The 24,205-nt window shown below is 54.2% G+C and overlaps 2 protein-coding genes across 12 annotated transcripts in view; both read right to left on the bottom strand.

Annotated features, from left to right (window-relative positions):
• Positions 1 to 4,328: 4,328 nt before the first annotated feature.
• Positions 4,329 to 17,568, bottom strand: SLC35H1 (solute carrier family 35 member H1). 8 transcript variants are annotated; one of them, XM_081033213.1, is made up of 11 exons: positions 17,465 to 17,558; positions 12,396 to 12,471; positions 12,095 to 12,265; positions 11,357 to 11,507; positions 10,406 to 10,469; positions 9,631 to 9,703; positions 8,929 to 9,097; positions 8,764 to 8,847; positions 6,477 to 6,652; positions 5,240 to 5,369; positions 4,329 to 4,905 (listed from the first exon to the last, which is right to left on the bottom strand). In XM_081033213.1, the coding sequence occupies exons 3-11, from the start codon at positions 12,212 to 12,214 to the stop codon at positions 4,784 to 4,786; spliced, it is 1,089 nt and encodes a 362-aa protein (XP_080889339.1). In that variant the 5' UTR covers positions 12,215 to 12,265; positions 12,396 to 12,471; positions 17,465 to 17,558; the 3' UTR covers positions 4,329 to 4,783. The 8 variants fall into 8 exon arrangements, with proteins under 8 accessions (XP_080889339.1, XP_080889341.1, XP_080889336.1 ...); XM_081033215.1 differs by lacking the exon at positions 17,465 to 17,558 and adding an exon at positions 17,004 to 17,125; XM_081033210.1 differs by having other exon boundaries at positions 12,095 to 12,471; positions 17,465 to 17,557.
• A 972-nt stretch (positions 17,569 to 18,540) lies between these two features.
• The window catches only part of ELMO2 (engulfment and cell motility 2), a 36,443-nt gene continuing 30,778 nt past the window's right edge, over positions 18,541 to 24,205 (bottom strand). For all 4 annotated transcript variants that reach the window (XM_081034667.1, XM_081034665.1, XM_081034668.1 and 1 more), the window contains 3 exons: positions 23,454 to 23,536; positions 21,800 to 21,877; positions 18,541 to 20,652 (listed from right to left, as the gene is read on the bottom strand). In XM_081034667.1, the coding sequence (XP_080890793.1) occupies positions 20,452 to 20,652; positions 21,800 to 21,877; positions 23,454 to 23,536 (362 nt within the window). In that variant the 3' untranslated portion in view covers positions 18,541 to 20,451. The remainder of the gene's footprint in view (positions 20,653 to 21,799; positions 21,878 to 23,453; positions 23,537 to 24,205) is intronic.

Below are 24,205 nucleotides of genomic sequence, written 5' to 3'. Positions count from 1 at the left end.
CTCTGATGACACTGAAGTTGGACCAGTCTGGCTTTTCCTAGACCAGTAGTTCTTAATCTTTTGGGGGCCAAGGACACCCTCTCCCAGAAAAATGCACATATACACACACACCTGGGTGTGGTGGGTGCTGTGATGAGTGGCTCAGATGCCCTTTTGGAAACTGAAGACTGATTCCCCGGCTGCTGGGAGCGGAGCTGGAAGACGGCCCTCAGCCGTCAGGCTTCTTTGGAGATTCTCTTGATGAGAAGAAACCTGCCTCACCCAACGTCGCACCCCCTTGCAGGGGTAGGCCCACACTTCCACTTCCAATCACAGAATGGGGAGGGAGTACAAAGGCCTCAACCTCTCGCCCCACCTTGGGACAAGTCTGAAGGGTTACCTGAGCTCCAGCGCTCCCTGTGAGGTACGGAGACCTTCACTGGGACTCAACTTCCCTCTCTGCCAAAACCTGTGTCCTTCTCCTCTCTTCCACAGGTTTTTCCCTAGCCCACTTTCTAAACGATGTCCCACACTCTGATCTCCGTCTCGGAGTCAACTTCCTAGGGAACCGACTGGATTCCAAGTCCTGCAGGAGGCCTTGACCACAGCGATGGTGTCTATGACGTCTGTGTCTCCAGCAGCTCTCACTGCGCTGGGCACATGTAAACACTCCAGAAACATTAATTAAACGTATTTGCATGCATTTTCTCCCGGCTCTCTGTTCTGTCCCTCTGTTGTCCTAGCAGGAGAGTTCTCATCAGACCCCCACCAGTGGGAGGCCAGCAGGACCAAGGTTGGGGGTCTGTTTCTGGGAAATGTGCTTGCAGCAAATGAAAATGCAGATAACCATGGGAACAGAAGTCAAACAAATTGGTTATTACGAAGCAGGGGCAAAGGGGCCTGGCTGACGCCAGGGCTTCATGGTTAGGGTGAAGGCCCAAGGGGATGACTGGGGGGCTACAGGCTGGCAGGAATGGGTTGTGGTGGTGGGGGACTTCTCTCTCTTGCAGGGAAAATCATTTAGAAGGTATGCTGGCCCCCAGGCCTTGGAAAATCCCCCCTTTAGGTGCCACTGTTGGAAATTCCTTCACAGAACAAATATCTATTAAGTGCCTCTGCTGTGCCAGGCACTGAAGCAAGGACAGTGACCTTGAAAGGCCAGGACTCCAATGCTTGCTCCTCCTCTCACTTGCTTTGTCACCAGGGCGTTATGTCACACCGTTTTTGCTGCCACTTACTAAGTGGCTATTACTATGTGCCCAGCACGGTGCTACTGGTTTACATGCACTGTTATTTCATCTTCACAGTAGCTTCGTTAGGAGCTATGTGCTGATTCTTGCTTTATAGACAAGGGAACAGGTTCAGAGGGGATCAGTAACATGCGCTGGACACACAGCTAACGACAGGGCCGAGATGTAAATCTGAATCCAAATCTGCTGGAGTCCCGGCGGTGTGCTCTCAGCCACGATCACGTTTAACCTCTACGAGCCATTTCCACAGCTATGAAGAAGGTACAAGCGATTCCTACTGCACTGGGCTTTAGGAATTCTGTTGATTTCCTAAATTCTGTTCGATTCTATTCTCCCCCGCCCGTTTCCCTGGTCCCCTGCCTCAACACTTGCCTGGGCTGGAGGGCCCCATTGGTCCCCTCTCCAAGGACAAACGTCTCACCCCAAGCTCAGCACGATGTCTGCACAGGCATACTGAGTGAATGCTGTCGAGCCAAATGAATGATCCGAGTCCCCACCCTCAGGCCTATGGTCTGCAAGTTGGGGACCCAACTCAGTCCAACATGAGTCCATGATGCCTGTGGCAAGTACCATGAAGACAATTCTCCTGATTCCACGTAACTCTACTCAAGCCACTGGGATTTTCCAGTTTTTCTCAGCAGAACGGAGCAGAAACAGATGGAGGTGAACAGGTGGTCCCCCAAGCCCTCATGGCAGAGAAGGGTACCAGGATGAAGAGGAAGGCTTTTCAGGTCCTGCCTGCCATCTCAGGTCTCTCCAACAGGCAAACTCCAGCTTGTTCTCATCCCCACCACGACCTCAACTGCAGACATCCTCATATATTGGGGGCAATAACCTTACTTCCATCGCAGGCTCCCGGGAAAGGCGGTGGGCATATAAGCATTTAAAACTCGAACCTGCAGGTCAGCCCTCCTTCCCTCCTCCCTCTGCAGAAGCCCTGGAGCTGTAGCCCTGGAGCTGTAGGGGACAGACACCACAGCCTTGGAGAGACAAGTCACATCCTCAGCTTCTCGAAACCTGTGCAAGCACCGAGTTGCCATGGCAACGCTGCAGCCCTGAGATGCAATGGCTGCAGACAGCATGGGTGCTTCTAGGGCTCAAAGCTGAGGGTGGACAGTCTGGCCTGGGAGGCCAGGCGATTGGGCGGGCAGGGAGGAGGAAGGGAGGGAGCCCTCCTCTAGGATCCGCTGGTAATTGCTGCTAAGTGAGGGGCTGTCATTGAACTCAACATGTGGGCGGCGAGGGCCCCCGTTCTATACCCTGTAATTACTACACCAGACAGCAGCTTTTGCTCCCTGTGTGAGGAGAGGGGGACGATGGGGGAGCCGATGGAAGCTCTCATCCACCTGAGCCCGCCGGGCTCTGGCAGGCTCTCCGCTGCCCAGGCATCCTGCGTCCCAAACATCCTAGTGGGCAGAGGTGGCTAGGCCCTGGCCCCTCCTTTTCTGGCTCTCTTGTCATTTAGTGTGGAGGACAAGCTTCCCCTACTCCTGGCCTCTGAGTTTGCAAAGTCCCAGGGAGGCAGCAGGAAGGCAGCCCCAGTGGAGCCCTTGTGTTACACCTCCATTTCTGGAAGAAGTCTGAGCTGTGAAGCTGAACTGGAGGCAGATCTGTTTCAATTCCTCCCGAGCCCGGGGGCTCTGAGGACCCCAGGCTAGCCACCAGCCCCCCACCTCAGTTTCCCTAGCTGTAAGAACTGGGGGTGGGACTGAACAATTCTTAAGGATTCTTCCACGGCAGGGGTTGGCAAACTACAGCCAACAAGCTGAATCCTATTTCTATAAATGAGGTTTCACTGGCACAAAGCCACGCCCTTTGGTTTCCGCATCTAAGCCTATGGCAGCCTTCCTGCTACAACGGCAGACTTGAGTGCCTGCAACAGACTATATGGCCCCAAACGGAAAATCCTTACTATGTGACCCTGTACAGAAAGTTTGCCGACCCGTTCCTAAAGTACCGTGTTTCCCTGAAAATAAGACCGCGTCTTAGATTAATTTTGCTCCAAAAGACGCATTAGGGCGTATTTTCAGGGGATGTCTTATTTTTTCATGTACAACAATCTACGTTTATTCAAATACAGTCATGTCATCTTCTGGAACATCGTCATAACGTACTAAATGCGTCCGTCTGGCTGACGATCTTAACTGGGGCTTATTTTCGGGGTAGGTCTTATTTTCGGGGAAACATGGTATTAACATTCTCCTAGGCTAAAGAGTGACCTGATTAGAACAATCTGTAACAAGCTCCGTCATGATCGCCACCCACAGACACCCACTGTCCTCTTCCAAGGACCCCTGACTGGATTTGGAAAGCAATGGCAGGTCAGGCATTCCCGGAGTCCCCGAGTGGTGCAATGGCGCCACCTGCTGTGAGTGCCTGCAAGCACTTGTCTAGAAAGACATGGCCCTACCTGGCGCAGCCCCCTCCCGGACCCAGGGGACCAGCTCACAGGAGCAGGCCAGGCTCAGAACCCTAGTACATCACAGCTGGAATCTCGCCCTTCCTTCCCCATTTTATAAACACTGCAGTCTAGAGGGGACGAGTGCCTTGTCCAAGGTAGGGGAGCGCAAGGCCCAGGTACAAGAGGCCCATAAAGCCGTCCATGGACGTTCCCTTGACATACATGTGGGCACACAGACCTGGCCGTGAATCCTGGCTCAGCCACTCATTTAGGGTCTAAGTTCCATGGCTGTTAAAAGGCTTTTCAGAGTAAACACATATAACATTTACTCTATTACCAATATTGACTCAATCTTCAGAACAACTCTGAGATATTATCCCCATTTCACAGATTAAAAAGCCGTGGTACAGAGAGGATAAGTAATTTGCTTAAGGTCACACAGCTAGTGAGAGTCAGGATTCAAATCCAGGCTGCGAAAGCACTCAAGTCCCCAGGATATGGTACTTAGTACACATTAATATTTTTCCTGCCTGCAGGTGTGGTGGGGCCACGAGAGGGCCATGCGGCTCAAACAGGAGCACGAGAGACGTGGAGGGCTGGAGTGTGAGCAGTTGTCTGAAGCAGGCCCCAGGTGGGGAAAGGAGGGGCCAGGCCTGCACTGCCCCTCCCTGCCCCCACACCTCCAGGCAACATGCAGTGGCCAGTGAAGTGTCAACCTTTTATTTCCAAACTATAAACAGATCTGCTGAGAAAAGAGGCTGTCCAGGTGATCAGGCCCCAGCCTCTCCATGTCCCCTTCCCAACTGCTCCGCAGACCACACCCAGTCCCCTTACAAACCTGCTAAGCCTCTGAAATCACCATCTTGGCAGCCAGAGCCTGGCAAGCCTGTGAAATCAGCCCTCCCTTCTGCCGCTGGGACTCTAGCACAGCTCAGGTCCCGCTCTGGCCTTCCGACGCTGGCCTGCTGCTCACCCTGTCTGACCGACTCCCTGACCCAGCCCCACCACAGGTCACGTGCTATCCCAGGCCCAGCCTGGATGCTCCTGGCCCTCTGCTCCCAGCTGCGGGGAGGAGCCAGCCGGGTCCCTGAGCTGCCATCCAGGGTGAGGCTGGGGCGCGGCCTGCTTCCAAGCTGCTCCTGGCTGGTAGCTGCTACCCCTGGGCCAGGAAGTACTCCTCCTCCTCAGTGTCACCTTCCTCCGGCTGGCTGCTCCGCAGCAGCAGCTCCAGGTCGGGGTTGGAGCCCAGCTCCTTCAAGGGTTTCGGGCCATCACCTGGGGACAGAGAGACCAGTTACAGAGCTCATCATGGCTTCCAGGTGGACCCTGATGTGAGTGTGCTGAGTCGCCCAGGCCCCCCACCAAGTCCTTGCAGACGACCCCCATGTTTTCTCAGACGCGTGGCGGCAGGAGGACCACCAGGCATCCTTCTGGAATTAGAGGCACAGCCAACGCAGAGATGGCTGAACTGTGCAGACAGCCACCAGGCTGCACCTGCTTTGGGGAAGTTGAGGGCCACCTGCTTCCTCCCAGTAGGGCTGGGGAGAGGGGCTGAGAGACACGGGAGGCTGTCCTCAGAACACTGGCTTCTGAAAGGGGCTCCGGTCACCTCTGGAGTGCAGGGCCTTGAGGGCGACATGCAGGGATATTCCTGAGAGGCAGAGGGCGAAGCCCAGCCAGTTCAGGAGGCTGATCTGATCGCCCAGCAGATGAGCTGCCAACAGCAAAGTGCAGACTTCCTGTGGGCAGAGAAGCGGAAGGGGAAGTGATCAGCAGGAGGTGGCTCCTTTGCAAAGGAGAGCCCCTCCAGGGCATACCCGCAGGAAAGCCAGCCCGCCCAAACTCCCAGGCTGGGCAGGTGGCCTGGGAGGCAAAGAGGAAGCTTCCACAGGCTCAGAGGACCAGGCCTGCCTGTAAGGCTTTGTTCCTTTGGTGTTCCTGAGGTGCAACAAAAGAGGTACTGTTCACAGAATTGTCAGGATTAGAAGAGGCACACCAAATCCAGCCGTGTCCATGGGAATAAAGGAGAGCTGCTTTTGCAGAAGGCACCTACTGATGGAGAGCTCTCAGCTGCCCGGGGAGAATGCAGCCTCACACTGGGCTCTACAGGACACTCACTGGTCTTGGGGTTCTTTGTACACGGTGGCTACAAATGACACTGTGAGACCATTCATTCTGAGAACCACAGCTTATGCCTCCTCATTGGGTTGTCCAGAGGACCCCTGGGGAGCCTACATTTCTGCTTTCTGACAACACTGCTCCAGTATCAGTGTCCACCTTGTCAAAGAGCAAAATCTATACGACCCCAGTACGGATGGAGTGACAGATGGTGGAGAAGGGGAGGGAGGAGTGGTGAGAGGAAGGGCAAGAGTGCGGCTAGGCAGCAGTAAACGCAGGATGGGGAAAAACCGGGCACTCATGCTGTAACTGTCCCTGGCCGTGCCCATGGCAGACATTGCCAATCAATCACAGAACTCTTTACTGATGAGTCTGGATGGGGTTTCTCACCCCAGGGCTCAGGCCACTCCCCAATCACCAGAGTTGGCATTCCTGGTAAAATGAAAATGCGTCCTAAGGCCTAGTGGAGTCAGACCTGGCTTTGCATCCCAGCTCGGCCACCTAGCTGTGTTTTCTGGGGTAGGAGCAGCTAACTCTTCATGTCTGAAGACCACCCCCACCTCACAGGGCTGCAGTGAGGGTGGGAGGGGATACACATGAGAACATGGCACTTAGCACCCCGAGGGACTTCCATCTCCTCTGTAGGCACTGGGGTGCAGGAGCTGCTGTTGGGAAACACCTTCGGGGGCTCCCCTCTAAGATAGGACTGGGGTCACCTCTGTCTGTACCTTAAAAATGCCAGCAATAGAGAGAGTGAGGCTGGAAGTTCTGGAGACCAGGAGGAATTCGGAGAAGCCCAAACCAAAGGCAAGAATCCCACCAAGGAAGAGGGTCCCGAGCACCCGCAGGAGTAGCCCTGTGTCCTGGAAACGGAAGATTTTCTCAGATGTGGACAAACGGAGACCTGAAAACAATAGGGGAGAGAGGGGCGGACACGTCCTGGGTGTGCCTGCCCTGCGGCCTCAGCCTCCCAGCAGCCAGGTGACACCTGCCACTGTTGCAGTGCATACTTCCTGAGCCCCAGCTGGCTGATGGAGGCCCTGAGGAAAAGGATGGCCTGAGGCTTGGGGAAGCAGGGATGGCTGCCAGAGAGCCCCGGGCAGTACAAGGGCAGTACAAGCCGGAGATCCTCATAGGGAGTGATGGGGGGGGGCGGAGTCTGGGGCCCCCGGCTGAGGTAGAGGGGATGGCACTGCAGAGAAAATCCACGAAAGCACCCTGCTCTTTCACACGGGATGGTGACCTCATGTGGCCTTTGCAGCTATGGTAACGTGGGCCAAAGAGAGGTGGGGCAGCCCAGCTGAGGGCTGTCAACACCCTGGTCCATTGGGGGAAGTCCCTTATTCTCAATTTCAGGTGGGCCACCTATAAACAGGGACAATACTCCGTCCTTACTAACCTTCACCATTTCAATCCAGGTCTTGCTATTACATAGCTGTGTGACTTGCTGAGACATGGCCCCTTTCTGGACCATGGTTTTCCCACTAATAACATAAAAGGGCTGGGACTAGACCAGTGCTTCTCAAACAGATGGCATAATTTGACGAACAGTTCTTAAAAAGCAAACACTGCATATAAATATGCGACAAATGCCACGGTCCCTTGTTTCAGAGACACCCACACAAGCATCCATGCACCAAATTTTATTTCAACTTTTGCTGCAGAAGGTTTCTGGTCCTCTAACACTGTCCATCTGAGAGGATGATTCTGTGGGTCCCTCCTTGCAGGAAAGACCCCTTGGGATATTAGCAAGGTGTGAAGTGACCCCTGAAGTAGCCACAAAGGATACAATTATGGGAGCAGGAGGCTGGCTGAGGACTTTTGAGACTTTTGGAGGGAAGCACCAAAGAAATGCAGTGACAGTCCCCCCTGAGGCAAACAGCCTCGTGATGCAGGACATCTTGTCTGGTGCTGGGCTCAGCAGGACTGCAGAGGCGTAGGCAAATTGAAGGGGAAACAAATTCGGGGAAAGCAACGTAAGTAATGAACGCGCTTGGGGGATTAATTTACCAGAAAAGATTAAAGGGGCTAAATCCATGCAGCTTTGCTGAGTGACGACTACCAGGGGCTTTTGGACGAGGGTTTGCAGAGATGGGGAATGGTGTAAAGACCCAGGAAGGGAGGGTGAGTGTGGCGTTTGGTACAGGAGGCATAATGAAGGGATGGGGAGAGATTTTAAAAAGGAAACAAATGAGGCTGCAGAACAGAAGTCTCCTGGACAACAGGGCTGCAGAATAATTTTCTCAGAGGTTCGAGACGCTTCACTGCTTGAAACGTAAACGGATGTGAAACAGAATTTTCTGTAATGATCCTGAGGACAGAAGGGACTCTGGGAGGAAGGATAAACAGACAGGGGACAGAGACTAATCCCAAAACATTGGGGGAAGGAGCGGGCACTGCGCCACCCAGCCTGTCCTCTTCCCTGGGGGATGACAGTGGAGGGGAATGGCTCAGCTGCCCAGGCTCCCCACCCCCTCCAGAAATGCACACACTCCACAAGTCTGAACCTACTGTGCTCAATTCCTGGGATGCCCGCCCCCATCAGCCCAGATAAGGCCCATTCATCCTCCCAAATCCATTGTCTGGGAAGGCTTTCTGACTTGCCTTTCCACCCTCCTAGCCTGAGACAATCCCTGACCCTCTGTCCCTCCTGAGGCAGAACGCAGCAGAATGGTTAAGACGAGGGACTGGAAAGCCTGCTTCTGGATTCAAATCCTGGCTCGTTTATGAGCCATGGGACCTGGGGCAAGGTTATCGTTACTTCTCTCTGCCTCAGTTTCTATCACTGGCAAGATGGGGATATTAACAGTACTGTCCCATAGGGTTTTGGAGAATATTGAAATTAATATATTGAAAATGATTAGAACTGCCCTGGCATACCTTCAGGGCTGTACGCATTCACTGTAATTATGTCTGCTGTGTTTTATATCCACGTTCTACGTAGGATTTATCATGTTGGATTCTAGCCACTTGGTTTAAGTGTGTCCAGCCCCCGGAGTGGACGACCCCACGTACCTTCAAATATGGCAAAGAGAGGGAAGAGCCCCAGAAACATGAGTGGCTGCAGGTGGAACATGGTGTCAATGGGGTTCTGGAGCCCTGCAGAAAGGGGACGCGGGTAAGCTGTCTGCTCGGGCCCGGCCTGCCTCCACCCGGCCTGGCCCCGGGCCCCTGTCTCACCAAGTTCCGCCTTCTGCAGAAGCACCTGGGTGAGGGTCCAGCGAATGCCACCGATGAACGAGGCCCCCAGCACCAAGGCAAAGCCCTCCATGTTGAACTGAGTGGACTTATAGGTGAACATGAAGAGGCCGCCGGCGATGAGAAGGACCACGAGGACCAGAGCTGCACGCTATTAGGATGGGGCGCAGGGTAACTAAGTGGGGGTGTCAAGGTTGGCACCCCTCTAGCTTGGGGGTCAGCAGCCATCTTGGCTGCTCCTTCTACCCCCACCACCCTGGGGGTCCTGGCCAGCTCTTTCCCATCGACGTACGCAGAGCTGACATTCAGCTGGCATGTACCCACCGTCAGCTGACCTAAAACACAGAAGTGCTTTCCTTGGCTGTCGCAGGCCCCCGCGGGGCCTCACCCCTCCCCGGGACCCACAAAGGGCATTGCCTCACACAGCGGGGAGCCCCCAGGACCCTGCCTGACCTGGACCCCCGTCCTCACACCCGTCCTCCTTTGGTCATGACCCTGCCACACCAATTTCCAAATATTCTCAGTGGTGCCCAGTCCTAGGTCCTTCCTCAGGGATGGGAGTTTCTGCCACCCGGGCTGGGCTTATCTCTTCTGTCACACAGCGACAAGCTACTGCTCAGATTCCCCTTTTTATTCTTAGCATCTGCGGGGGTAGGAGGGACAAAAGGGAAGCTGGGGCCTCACCAGCTCCTCCAGCTTGAAGATCAGAGAGAAGATCAAGATGAAGAGGACGGCAGAGGATTTGGTCATTGTGTACCTGCAAGGGAAAATTACCACACTGCACAGGCGGAGCTGAGGCTCCCACCGCCATCAGGAAAGGAGCCCACAGAACCATCAGTGGGCTGGAAAACGGGGGGCAGCTTCCTGACTTCCCTGAGGGCAACTGGCTCTGCTCGGGGCAGCAGGGCAATCTGGGTACAAAAGTTCAAAAGAACGTGGCCTGAGTCATCTGGGCTGACAGGTGACCTTTAATCAGACAAAACCTGACTCAGAAACCTCTGCTGAGCAGCAGGGAGAAGACTGCAGGCCTGGCCCTGAGCTCTGAGGCCTACCCTTCCCTGCCCCTCCGTGGAGACCAGGATGAGGAAGGAAGGGTGAGGAGGAGAAGAGAAGACAGGACTGTGCTCTCTGAAGCACAAAATCAGAGATAAGAATGTTACGCCTCCCTCTGTGCAGCTGCACTGCCGTGACTGTCACCTGTCCCATTCTATTTGAGCCCCGGGCTTCCCCAGGCCACCTGGCAGGCAGGCGCAGCTCCCCTCTGCATCCGGCTTCAGGAAGCGGGTGGCAAGTTTCTAGAGAGCTGCTGGGTGTCTGGGAGGGGCTGAGGGAGGAGGGCTGGTCCCAGACAGTGGTGGAGTGGCTGGCACATAGGCCGGCAGGCAGAAGACAGCCAGCTGGACAGACAGACGGACAGCGTGAGCTCCAAGGGCGGTGGCGGGGAGCAGCCGGTACTCACAGTGAGACGGTGATGTAAAGGAAACTCCAGTTGGACAAGCCCACGTCCAGCGCCGTTGCTAATGCTGCGGAGACAAGGGCCACCACCGGACACGCAGCCAGAGCAGGCCGGTGTGGGGCACTGGTTGTTATAACCCTTCCGCGAGGCACCGGAGTGCCCCCGCTTTGCCCTGCTTACCCCGGCTTTCTCTGGGGCCCTGGACCTGCCTTTCTACCCTTTCTACTCCTGGCTGAAAAAAGGAGAGGAGGTCTGCTCCAGCATTCAGGCTGCGGTCCCTTCTGACTGGCTGGGGCTTGTGTCCGTCCCACAGGGTAACTATTTTGCATACCCCCCTGATGAGGGGTAGTAATCAGACTCTATTGCTCTTTTACTGAAAACTCTTCAGAGTAGTCATGGAGGAGCCCCTGGCCCTCCTGGATCTGACCCCTGCCACCCAGTGGTTTCTTGTTTCTCAGCACCCTGAGACTCTTTCTGTTCTCTTGCAGGCCTCTGTGTGCACTCTCCGGGCACAGACTGCCCTCCACTCCCAGGACCCGCCACCCCACTCACCCTCCAGGCCTTGGGCCTTGCTCTGGGGAGCCCTCCCGGCTCCACGCCCAGCCTGGCCTTGGTTGGTTCCCCTGTGCTCAGCATGGCGAGGGCAGGGACCATTTGCCCTGCTCACCACCATGTCCAGGCCTTGGTACAAGGCTCAGTGCAGGGTTGAAGGGTGAGGGAACTGCAAGGCCACTGCCGCACGGGGCCTTTTCTGGGTGTGCATGGGGGAGTGGGAAGATGAGTATGTAAGAGGCAGAAGTGCGGGTGGGGAGAGCAGACAGAGGCGTCAGGAAGCATGGTGGGGGTAGGGAAAGAAAGGCTTAAGTTTCAAGCTATGAAGGAAGGCGTCCTTTTGATCCCAAGCCACCCTCCTCTTGCTGGGGCCCTCCCCACCCCCCCGGCACAGGCACACACCTGTCGGAGCTACTCTGCTGAGGTAGTCTGTCCAGCTGAGCACCACGCGGGCCCTGTGGCTGGAGCACTGCACCAGCGCCCTGGACAGGGCGGAGAACAGGAAGATCACGACCAGGTGCAGCATCGTCATGAAGATGGGGAAGTGGAAACTCTGCACGGAGCCCAAAGCACAGATGGCGCAGGCGCAGGGTACACAGTCAGCCTAGCCCTGGGCCCTCTGCCCTCCTGCCCCTACCTGCTGGCAGTGCTGCTCTGCAGCGGATGAGGGGCTTTCACCCACATTTCAATCACTTGGCAGAGACTCAGTCCCCATTTTGGAGGTCACCCAGAGAGCAGGTGGCATGGCAGCGCGGAACCTTAGCACAGCGCTATCTTCACCCCTTCAGCAGCTGGGTAGCCAGCTACCTGCGCCAACCCCTCCTCTCAGCCCACGCCCAGGTAGCAGCCAGTGGGGGCCCGGCTGGGCCAGGAGGGCTGTGCAATTATCAGAGTACTGAACCACCTCTCTACTGGGGGGTGGGGGGGCAACAGCTATGGCCTAAAGCCTCCCAAGTCTCCCCAGCTCCTCCCCGATTACCCCTCGATGCAGACATTTCAGGGGAAGCCCTGGCATGCAGGGCCCTGTCCCATCACTAGCGTGACTGGCCTCCAGTTTGATGAGTTCAAGCCGGTGCCTTCCTGTTGTTAAATACGAGGGACACTGTATCCCTAGCCCCCCACACCGAGGCCCCGCGTTACCTTCGTCAGCCATTTGTTGTAGAAGGTGATGCCGATGGAGAAGCAGTAATAGAGCAGGACCAGCCCCAGAGTCAGCACCCCCTTCCATACAAAGGCCCCGTCGAGGGCCCACCTCCCCATCCGTGGAAGTGGCACTTCCCTCGCTGGGGTCACGATGGGCAGGCGCCTCTCCTGAAGACAGGCCACAGAAGAGCCAGCTGAGCTGGGTCACGACTTTCAACAAGAACGTGGCCCGGTGAGAGGAGTTCTCTTCACCTCCATGATTCAGGATGGTCCACGGAGCCCTAGGCAGAGTGCTCACCTAAGGGGCTGGTGGCCCGAGCCGACCGTCTCCATGGTTAACCAGATGCAGGGCTCACAGGTCCCCAGGCCTGAGGCTAGAGGGATGGAAAGGCAGCTCCGGTGGCTTGTGCAGAGTGAGGGCCCCCTGACTCCCTCCACCCCACCCCTGTCCCACGGGGAGCAGGTCAGAGCAGACTGGACAGCAGGAAGGCACTCACACAGCACCCTGCACGTCCACTCGCGTAGCCTCAAGCTGTTTTCCATGAGTTGCCACCAAAGTGACCTTTTACAAACGAAATCTGATCATGTCAGACCACTGCTTAAATCCCTTCTGCGGCTCCCAGTGCTCTTGTGATAAAGATCAAAACCCTTCCCCTGGGGCTGAGAAGGCCTGGGCGGCCCCCGCGGGCCTCTCCGTGGCCCAGTCCCACTGGCCCGTTCAGTCCCCACACACCAGGCTCCTTCCTGCCGCCTGAAGGAACCGAACACTCTCCCTCCCAGCGTTCCTTTCTCGGCGGATCCTACTTATCTTCAGCTCAAATATTGCTTCCTCAGGGGCCACCCGCCTCCTTGACGGGTCCCCGAGATGCAGGCTGCTCTCGCAGCTCCCCTACTCTTTCTTCACCGAATGTGTGTAGGGTGTGATGATTCGAGTGATGGCGAGTCCCCTCGAAGGCGGAACTCCGCCAACACAGGGACCACGGTGTCCACGTCAGCCTGGCACCACACCTGGCACACTGTAAGTTCTCCGCATGGTCTGACGACTCAATGCAAGAGGGCAGGCACGTGGTCTTCAGGGGCCTACTCTGGTCTTTAATCTGGTCACTAATCTGGTGTTAAAAATGGACCAGGAAACCAATACCTACTTTGCCCTAGCCTCTAACAACCTCCCTCACTGACACGGCGCCTGCCTTAGGGTCTTGCCAAACTAAACCACTGCCTGGCTCCCTACAAGCCAGCCAACCCCAGTGAGTGCCGGGAGCATGCCAGGCCCTGGGGAGAACGGCGGGGGGGGGACCCTGGGTCCAGCGTATCCCACCTGCTGCTTCATCTCTGTGCCCCTTCCCCCCTCCTCCTTTGAGATGTTCCCACTTGAGGAAACGCCACCTCCTTCTTGAAGCCTTCCTAGAATCACCTGATCAGACACAGCCCGAGTTCCGCCACCCCAGTCCTTTCTGAGGAGTGTTTACACTGGTTCTGTACTCTGGAACCAGGGTTATCATTTCCCCTCCCCCAAAGCAAACTGGGAGCTGCCACAAGGCTCATGTCCCAATGACACCGCAGGGCTGTAGTTCTCTTCAGGGGCATTTTGGAAACCTGTGGAGGTGTTTTAGGGGACACTCCTAGCTTGTCGTGAGTGGGGGAGCTGAGGGGGTCAGTCCACAAAACTAAGAGCTGTTCTGCATGCTGCGTAACTTTGACATTCCTTTAGGTGAAAGAAAGATTTGCTGATAATCTAGAACCCAACCATTTTACAAGTAACAGCAGTTTTTCCAGGGTTCTACTAGGTACTAAGATTTCCAAGAATACATCTGTCATGTACACTGAGGGGTCGGGGGAGACTGAACTGTTTTTGATAAAAGGGTCCCATGAGCTCCCAGTTTGGAAAAACTGCATCACGGCACGCGTGGGTTTCGAGCTGCCACACAACCAGGCTGTAGCCGTGGGCACCGAGGCCAACGCAACCCAGAGGTTCCACAGAGCGGAGGGTTAGCACTGACTGTTTCACGGGGGCTTCTAACGTCCTGGTGCCCAGGAACTAACCTATTGAGGAATTTTATTTTATTATCAATTCCTTTCCTTTTCTTTCTCTTTTGTATTATGGTTAGGGCATTGCCAATTACAAAAAATATGCGGGGAGGGGGTTGGTAGGTGAGGGTGAAGGGGATCAAACATGGTGACGGAAGGAGAACTGACTGAGTGTTAACACACAACGGAGACACAGCCGATGTATTACAGAATTGTACACCTGAAACCTATGTAACTTTACTAACCACGCTCGTCCCAATAAACTTTAATTAAAAAAATGTGCAGGCAGGTTTTATGAACCCCAAGTTTCATTTTAAAGTGACAAGGGGGGGTTGTTAACAAAATATTTGTCATTAAAAAGAGGGTGCTGCATCTACCCGGTTAAGAACCACGGTGCTATGTGACCTGATGTGGGCCCATTCCTTAAACCGCCTTCTGCAAGCCGCCATCACCCCAATGGTCATCCCTCTGACCTCCCTCTGTCAACCCCAGACTATCCCAATGCCTACTCGTCCTTTTCACTTGGGTGTGTATTATCAGGCATCTCACACACAGCCTGTCCAGAACGGGCTCCTGTTTCCCAGGAGTCATCCCCCTCCGCCCAAACCTGCCACCCCAGCCAGTGGCACCACCGTTTACCTACGCGCTCAGACCAGAAATTTTGTTCTCATCCGTGATTCCTCTCTTTCCCTCAGCCCACATTCAATCAACAAATACTGTCAGCTCTATCTTCAGAGAATATCCCAAGAAGAGAAGGTCACATCCCACTACCAGCCAAGCCAGTAGCCCTCCCCTCCACGATGCATGCATTAGTCTCCTAGATGGTTTTCCCAGCTTTTCCCTGCACCTCCCCCAGTCAGACTCCTGCTAACACAGCAAGGGAGTGGGGTCTCCCAGATCTCAAGGTCCATATACTCTTTCCTCTAGATTTCCTCTAGACCAGGTAACGTTTGTGGGGAGAAGGCCTGTCCTGAGCACTGTAGGTCTGTCTCTACCCACTAGATGCCTGTAGCACCCCTTCCCCCTTATCCCAAGTGATGACAAACAAGAACAACGTCTCCAGACATTGCCAAATATCACCTGGGGCAAAACTGTTCCCTGTTGAAAAGACTGCTAATGTCACACAGGTGACCACAGGGCCTGCTGGCACTAAAAGCTTTCTTCTAGCCCTCTGTCCCTATGGCTCCTACCCACGGCTTCCAAGCCAGGGCAGTCTGCACCCTTCTGTGAGTCAACTTCTTGTACCTTCTGCTTTTGCTGCTGTTCCTGCTCCAACACTGCAATGCCTTCTCTCCACTGTTCAAATCCTGCCTTTCCTTCACACAGCCAGTCCAGGTTCCCGCCTGTAGGAAGTCCCCATGACGAGCCCAGCCCACAGAGAGCGCCGTCTCCACATCCACAACACTCGTTCTCATTATCGTCAGGAAGGTCACCTAACCTCAAACACAAAATCAGACTTCGGCTAGAAGGGCTCTTGGAAATCATCCAGCCACTTATTCAACGTGCATTTATTATGCACTCCTGTATCCCTAGCACTGGGGACAGAGACATGTAATTGATAAGGTTCCCACCCTTATTTTATCTTATCATAAAACCAGGCTTAAAGGAGCAAGTGCCCTTTTTCAAATCTCACTTGCCTGAGCAATGGCATATTCTGCCTTACTGCCCCGGGGCGGGGGGCAGCCTCGCTGGGGGCAGCAGCCACATCAGCGTAGAGCTGCTGCACCCCGCATAGCACCCAGCTCCCCTTAATCTCCCCAGCTGCACCATGGGCAGTGCAGCTTAGTGCTTCAAATGTGCGCTCCGAGTGACAAAGCTCTGGGATCAAATCCTGGCTCCTCTACTTGCTACTTCATGACCCTAAGTTATCTGACTTCTGGACCTCAGTTTCCCCAACTGTGAAGGAGGATAAAATCGAGTGCCTCCTGGGAGGGGAGTCAAGGGTATCAGGTACTGCACTTCATGCTGGCTCATGGTAGGGGCTTACTCCCCTCCCGTCCCCTGATAAGGAAACTTCCCAGCCAGTCCCCACTGCTCCACTAGTCACCACACCCTCCTCCTCACTGGTCATTCGAGGGCCACGTCTCTCTTCTCATCAGCACCCTACACATCCCACCGCTTCCTCTTCCTGGCAAAACCTCGTGAATGCCACCCCACACTCTCAGGGGTTTTCTTCTGCTTTTCTGGACTCCTTGGTCTCTGATGATGGCTCGTCAACCCAACCTGTAACAACTGGGTGCCTGAGGGTTGGACCCTGGCTTCTCGTATCTAAATGCTCACCTTGCGTAATCTCATCCCATTCCACCCACATGCCAATGATTTCTATCAGGTTGGTGCAAAAGTGATTGCAGTTTTTGCACTTATTTTTAACCCTTTAAACAAAAGCAATTACTTTTGCACCAACCTCATCAGTTCCTTACATTGGCCGGAACCTTTTCTGTGAGCTCTAGGACACCTGCCTGTAGCTCCACCCGAGACACCTGACACGCAAGGTGTCCGAGTAGATTCCTGGACTCATGCCCCCGACCTATTCCAACGTCATCAGTGAATGCCAGCGTGGTACACCTGGCTGCGGAAGCCTAACCCCCACATCAATGACGAGGTCGGCTGTGACCACTGGCCCACATTTCTCACTCCTGTCCCATCAGCTCCTCCTGCAATCCACCTGTTGACCCAACTGCTCTCACTCCTACTCCACCCGCAGCCTTAGCCGTCTTCGCCGGCCGGCTGCACGCCTCCGGGCTCGTGTGCCTGCCGCGTCCACGAAGCAGCCGGAGAGGTGGCCTCAGCACGGAGAGCAGGCCGTCGGCCACGGGGCTAACCCCAACGCCCCGGAAGGGCCAAGACGAAGGCCTCCCACGACGGCCTCTGCCCACACCTGCAGCCTCATGCTCCCCGCGCGGCCGTCCGCTGGCCCCGGGCGGGTAGTCGGCCACGTGGAGCCCGCGTCCTCGGCGCCCGCTGTTCCCTCTGCGCGGCCCCGGGTCCCGGAGCTCGGCCGGGCCCCCTCCGCATCCTCCTGGCACCGCCCACCACTGACGTTTCCTCGTCTCCCCCCGAGGTTACAGCCCGCCCCACTCGCACCCACGGCGGGCACAGCCGTCTCCGCGTGATTCCACCGGGGTCCAGCCCAGCTTGTTGCCCGGCATCAGGGAAGCCCGCGCGGCAGGCTGCGGACGGGGGCGCGTGGAGGCCCCGGTCCCCCCCACGGCGGGACCACGGCGGCCCAGGCGCGCGCCACGCGGAGGGGCGCAGAGTCCGGCCGGAACCCGCGCCCCCGCTCAGCCCCCGCTCTCCCCGCCCCCGGGAGCGCGCGGCGCGCCCGACGCGCCCACTCACCTCAGCAGCTGCGGGCGGGGACCCTCTCGCCGGAAGTGCGAGGACCGGCGCTGCGCGGCCGGGAGTATTTCCGCCAGAAGCCGCTGGGAGCGGGGTGGGCGGGGCCGGCGGCCGCGGAGGCGGGGCGGGGGCGTGGCTGGGTCCTCACGGCGCTGCCCGCCCAGAAGTCACGTGCACTCTGTGGGGAGCCCCTAGAGTCCAGCGCTGGGCACCCTTGTGTGCAACGGATGTTTGTGCATCAGGGCCTCGCTCCGGAGCCCGGGTGCTTACTGCAGAGCCCTACGCACCGTGGGCACCCCGAAAAATAGTCACCATTAACTTCCAATGAACAAATTGTTTACCTTATTCCAATCCAGTGCTGGGAAACCATGGAAAAAATTACAAAGAGAAGTCTCTCACGCTTTTTTCTTCTGGTTGCTCAAGCCAGCTGGGGAGTGCTAAGTCAGGGCATTTCATTTTAGGACTTAGGAGATCCATGGGCGGTAATAAATAATACACATTTGTGAAACATTTTCTTTGTGCCTGAAACTTTAGAAGAATGATCTCAATTTCAATAGGTCGAGTAGGGAGAGAGTCCCAGACAGGAAATAAGGAGGGGAGGAGAATGGAGCCTGGCTTGGAGCCCAGTTATTTACAAGGAGAGTACCAAAAACTATGGTTGGAAAAGGAGCCAAGGGGCAGGCTGCAGTGGTCCCAAAAACACCAGCTAGGGAGTTTAATTCTCATTCATCTTGCAGGATGGATTAAAAGGCAGAACCAGCAGGGAGGGAGATCCGTTAGGAGGCCAGGGCAGGCTAGGGTTGCAGACTGAAGCCCAGTTTGGTGCTTTTTGCTAACTCCCCCCCACACTGTGACCCCCCCCCCCAGCCCCTTCTGGGCTCTAGCTCTGACTGGCTGCAAACATGGATCCTTACAAATGACTCAGCTGGGCTCCCTGGCCCCTCTGAACAGAAGGCTCAAGACCAGAGGGTAAGCAGTGCATTATGCAAACCAATGCTGTCCCCCACCCCAGCTGGCATTTCGCAGGCATTAGTTCATTTGGCCCTTACCAGTCACTTACAATGGCACTCATTGCTGCCCATGGTCTTGGCTTTATTTAATCCTCAAGGCTTGTACTGCTTGCACTTTCTATGCCACGTGAAAGAGCTTGTCCTCGCCTCCTTCTCTCAGAGGCAAGAGAAAGTATCTATTTTCATCATCGCCCTCATTCAAGCTTCCCAGCTATCAAGGCTGAGGTTTGGAGCAACAGCCTAAAACACCAGCTGGAAGGCTGGGCACTAAGCACTGCAACACACACGGTGCAAACCGTGTCGTCTTCGTAAGGCACAAGTATTCGAGCTGTTCCCTGGCTGTGTCCCTGGCAGGGAACAGCGGGCGGAGATGTTCTCGGGGGTGTACAGTCTGCCTTTCCCTGCTGTACTCGGCAGGCCTGAGCAGAAAACACTTTGTCCTGATGTGCCAATCTACGAGCATCCTTACCCAGGTGTGTGTGTGGAGGCGGCAGGGTATTTGAAGAGGAGAAAGAGGCTCTTGGGAAGCGGCTGAGGGCTCCAGCTGGAGCTCTCCAAAGTCTCCCAGACACAATGACATGAAGGCTTATCAAGGTGAAAGCTCCCTTGGGCAGAGAGCAAGTAACAGAGCAAGAGCTGTTAGCAGGAACCACAGTTTGTACATGAAAGAGTATTTATTGAAAACATGGTTACGGACAGGAAGCTCTTGGTTGCTCTCAGGTTACAATCTTGGTTCACAACTGGAAGTGTTACTTTTCTTCTTTTTTGGCCTCCAATTTTATTTTCTCTCAAACATACCATCCTAGGATTGGTAGATCTTATATAAATATATATACACGTCTGTATAAGTATGGCCTATAATAAAGAAAATATATAGTACAATCTTCATTGGGCAGTACCTACCATGCCTGGCCACCAAGACTGAATGCCACTGTGTTCACTATGTCCAAGGAGAGAGGCTGTGCGTGTGGTTTACAGTGCGGCAGCACCAGGCACACCCTATTGGCACAGCTGTGGCCGCAGCCAGCTCCCTGAAATCATGACCAATGGCAGGGACCACAGTACTGGAATGGGGAGGAAGGGAAGGCAAACTTCCTGAGGTCTGGAAAACCAGAGGAAAGCAAACTGGAGGGGGCTACAATTCAGGGTAGGTGGGAGATTTCTCCCAGAAGAAGGAAGAGATATAAGTATGGGGGCGGGGGAATGGAATCGAGTGACCTCACTACAGTCTGGGCCCAGGTTCCTCTGGGTGTTCTCGGCAGAGTTTCTTGAGACTAAGAGGATGGGACTTAGCCCTCACGTCTTTGACTCGCCAGGATGAGAGACTGAGAGCTTGGAGAAAGAAATTTCCATCTGCCCAGACAACTGCGTGGGCAAGAGACCTGGTGGCTCCAAAGACCACAGATGTTAGAGCCAAACCCCAGCAGCAGCAGCATGTTGGCCCTTGGGAGGCCGAGGGAACCCTCACAAAGATGGCCAAAGAGCGGGCAAGCCTCTGCTTAGCTCTGAGACACAGATACGGGTCTCCCCAGGGCAGCCTCTCCAAGGCTCTCCGCACGCCCAGCACGTCTGTCCTCTGCAGGAGGCCTCTCCGGGGCCAGCTCTTGCCCACATGGGGGTCCAGCCGACTGGAGAGCAGGCTCAGGAAGAAAAGGTGAGTGGCTGTTGTTAAACACAGCTCACGAAGCAGTTTCTTGGCCTGGAAGGCAAGGCTATCTGCTGTTCATTCCTCACAGGCCAAACCCAGGCTCCACAGTGATGGGGCGGGCAGGGCAGCCTGCCCTCGGGACTGACCCACGGTGGGCAGGGACCAAGGAAGCTCCGGGTGGTCTGCGGTAGGTCTGAGTAACGGTTGGCATTTACTGGCCACCACGGTCACTATAGATTCTGTACAAGCGGAAGACAAGGCACCAGACTGTGAGTGTTTCTCCTGGGCCCCAAATCCCTTCGTGGGCACCGCAGCGTCTGGCTTCAGGCTCAGCCGTAGTGATAGACAAAGTCATAGCTGCTGGGCTCCTTGGGCACTGGCGGCGGGGCTTCGGGAATCTGGATGTTCTCCAAGTCCAGGAGCCGGAGCTTCATCTCCATGCTGAGCAGCGTGTCTAGGTCGCTCTTAGTCAGCTCGCTGGACATGTCTTTCCCCAGAAGGGCACTGAGGCCGTCGATCCAGATGCAGTACTGGGGGTGGGGGGAGCAAGTGGCAAAACGTCACATGGTGGCGCCTGGTCAGCAGGAGGCCCTGCCAAGGTCCCTTTTCTAGGAGGACTCACACCAGGCTCCTCTGGTCCTCAGTACAGGCAAATCAGAGTTGGGATAATAGCACAGGTAAGATGGGAGGTGATCATTCACCTTCTCAAAAGACCTTTTGGTGTTTATGAGGGACTGACACTCAAACTTCCTAAGATAACATAAAATAGGATTTTTTTAAATGCAGTTAAAGAATACAGCAAAAACGAGACCTGAGAACTGGGGCATCAAGGAACTGAAATTGCCCCTGAAATTAGTATTGGGGGTTGGGAGGCGGGAGGGGAGGAAATACATATTAGGTGAAAAGAGCAGGACACAAAAGGAACCACTGCGGAACCTCAATTTTGTTTCAGAAAACAAAATTAAAAAATCAAAACAAAAACCAGTCAATACATTAAGTACTAGAGAAACTGAACTTGAGGGAATGACAAGAAGGAATAACAGAGAATTCTCAACCCATCCTTCCCTAACTCCTCCTGTTCCATCCTTCTCATGCTTCTGCCCACCTGGCTCTCCACCTGCTAGTTCCCCATTTCTTCTCAACAAAACCCAACTGGCCGCTCAGGCCCCTGACTAAGCGGCTCCTGCTCCAGAACCCCGCCCCTAGCTTCCTGATGGCTCTGGGCGATCACCAGACAAGTGTGGTCTCAACCGCAGTGACTCATTTAACATCTAGCACCTTCCAACACTGCAGAGGAGCCCAACCCTGTGTCAGCAGGACCAGACCCGTATGGCCCGAACCACTACACGTGGAAGGAGGAGCCCTGAGCGGGGGGGACCTGTCACATACATTGGGGAAGTGGTTACACAGAAACTGCGCAGGGACAACTTCTGCCAGTCCCAGGCAAATACCTGACCCCTGACAGGTTGGCCCTGTCTTTCTAATGAAAACCTACAGCTACTGCTGAGGAGTCACCTGGAGAGCCTGGCTCAGGCGGAAAGATCCCCAGGTGACAGATCCTCGGCTATGGCTGTGGCCCCCTGCCTTTACGGGGACATTCCTGTTCTGCCCACTCCTCCCCTCCGGCTCAGGTGTCACAGGGAGGGCTCGGCTGTCCAAGGCAGGGCCACTGCTCACCTCATACTTATTAGGTGCAATGAAGTTTAAGGTCTCATCAGGGTCATACAGGATGGAGAAAGCCAATTCCAACACCTCCTGAAGGACAAAGGTTTCGGTTACTTGGAGCAACGGACTGGCCTGGGCTCTGCACACCAAGATCTTGGCCAAAGTCCTAGTAACTTGGCACCATCAGCACCAAACGTGCTGATTCCGATGTGACCCAAGGCACGCACGTAAGAGTGGCTGGAGATGGGGCCCAGTGGTGATCAACCTTAACCTACCCACACCCCACCCAAGTCACGCCTAAGATGTGGTGATTCCTTTAAGATTGGAGAAGCGTCACTTCTCAACACTCAGGAGCTTTGCATGTCAGAGTCCAAGACTGTGTATTACCTTAAATATGTATCTTGGTTATTAAACTGAAAGTCTCAACAGTTTAAAAAAACCACAACAGCAAAAGCAAATTGTGGCCAAAGATGGGACAATTTGAGCATCAACAACATAACTGTAATAGATTGAAACAAACATAATTTGCTTAAACCCTTGAGTTCATACTAATACTAAAAACCAAACCAAAATACACACAAAACTGGTCACTGTTGGATGCTACCAGGAAACTACCTCTTTGTTTTAAAAGTGGGTACACAAAAGGAAAGAATCAAGCATTTATCCCCCTTTCTCATCACTGGGAAACCAACAGCAGATGCTGGCAAGTTCCTCTTTAGAGAAGTAGTTCAGTTACTAAATGAAAAGGACTGACTGCATTAGAATATCACTCGTTTGCAAACCTGAATTGACTAATGGAACGAGGCACTGAGCACCCACCATGTGCTAACATCACAAAAAGAGAGACACCACATGTTATGTGTCTCTTGATAAAACACTATCAGCTAGGAAGTGTCTTAAAAAAAAAAAAGAAAAAGGTCAAGCCCGAACTGGATCAAGGCTCTAGATCTCTCTACCAATTTACAGATCTGGGACAGAGGAACAAGTTAAACGACACCATGGGGAGACAATCAGCAAATTTCAGAGTCTGGGAAACTACCCAACAAGCAGTCTGGTTTCTTCATCTAATAAACTGCGAAGAGAAAAAAAAGATGGAAAGGAAAAGATGGAGGGGAAACATGAATTAAGAAACTTAGAAGACTAATCATAATGTGTTAGCCCTTATTTGGATTCTGATTTAGCAAACAAAAGGGGGATGTGTATACATGCGTATATACGTGCATTTACATATTTCTATAGAGAAATTATGACATTTATAAGACAATGAGTGGAAATGGAAACATCAATGGACTCTGACATTCAATAACAACTTTTTATTTCTTCTTAGGTGTGATAATGGTATTGTGATTATGCTAAAAGATTATGTTTTAATCTAGAGATATATTCTAAGTATTTACAGATGAAATGACACAATACGTGAAGTTTTCTTCAAAGTAATAAGGGAGAGAGACAAGAGGGTGGGTAGAATTTGCCATGGTTGTTGAGGCTGGGAGATGCGCATGTGGGGGTTCTATCTACTTTTGTTTGTGTATGTTCAGACTTGTTCTTCATGGAGCACTCAGGACTAACTTGAAGAGGCAGAATGAGGGCGAGAGCACGCAAAGTGACTGTGACCAAGCTCTCCAGGTGTTACTGTGACTCAGGCTCCGGACTGCTTTGCACTCACCTTGTTCTGTTTCAGAGCACTTTTCTCTTTCATGTGGGGACAATCTTTCCCAGTGACAATAGCCTTAATGTCTGCAACAGGAACTGAGAAGTGAAGGGAATTAGTCTCTGGAAGCGTTGTGCTGCAAGCTGGCTGTCGCTGTGGTGCTAGAGGAGAAGCCCCAGCCCCCAGGCTCAAAGGGCTGTATTAGCCCAGGGAGCAGGGCCTTGTATTGTCCCATCCTCTATGGTCACTTCCCATGGACCATGGCCTGCTGGGCTGTGTCAAATCTAACTGGGGGTCGGTTCAGGGCTTTTGAATTATCTCCCCAAGGCACGGGGCCTCTGCCACTCACCTCACTTGCACTTCACAGTAATGACAATGACAACGCCACCACAGCAAACAGCAGTGGTAGCACCTACCAGTTTTGCTTGCTACCTGCTCGCCACTGTTCTAAGTGCTTTACATACACTACTCATTCAATCCTCATATGAGGGAGGTGTGGCTACTCTTCCCACTTGACAGAAGAAACCAAGCAGAGGGGAGAATGAACTTGCAATGAATTAGAATTAGCAGCAAAGCCAGGATTTGAATCCAGGAAGTCTGCTCTTAACCACCGCCTTTCAACTTAGTCTTGTATCTCCCTTTACGATCTGCAAAACCTATCTCTGATCTCGCTGAATTCTCCAAACAGCTCTGTGAGGTAGGCCAGGTAGAGGTGACCTGTGACAGATGAGGAAAGGGGCCCAGAGTGACAGCTGGCCCGAGACCAG

This window comes from Rhinolophus hipposideros, assembly GCF_964194185.1.
Source record: "Rhinolophus hipposideros genome assembly, chromosome: 22".
NCBI classification, from domain to species: domain Eukaryota; kingdom Metazoa; phylum Chordata; class Mammalia; order Chiroptera; family Rhinolophidae; genus Rhinolophus; species Rhinolophus hipposideros.
The sequence above is the reverse complement of the archived record's forward strand: the minus strand, read 5'-3'. Positions and strand labels throughout refer to the sequence as shown.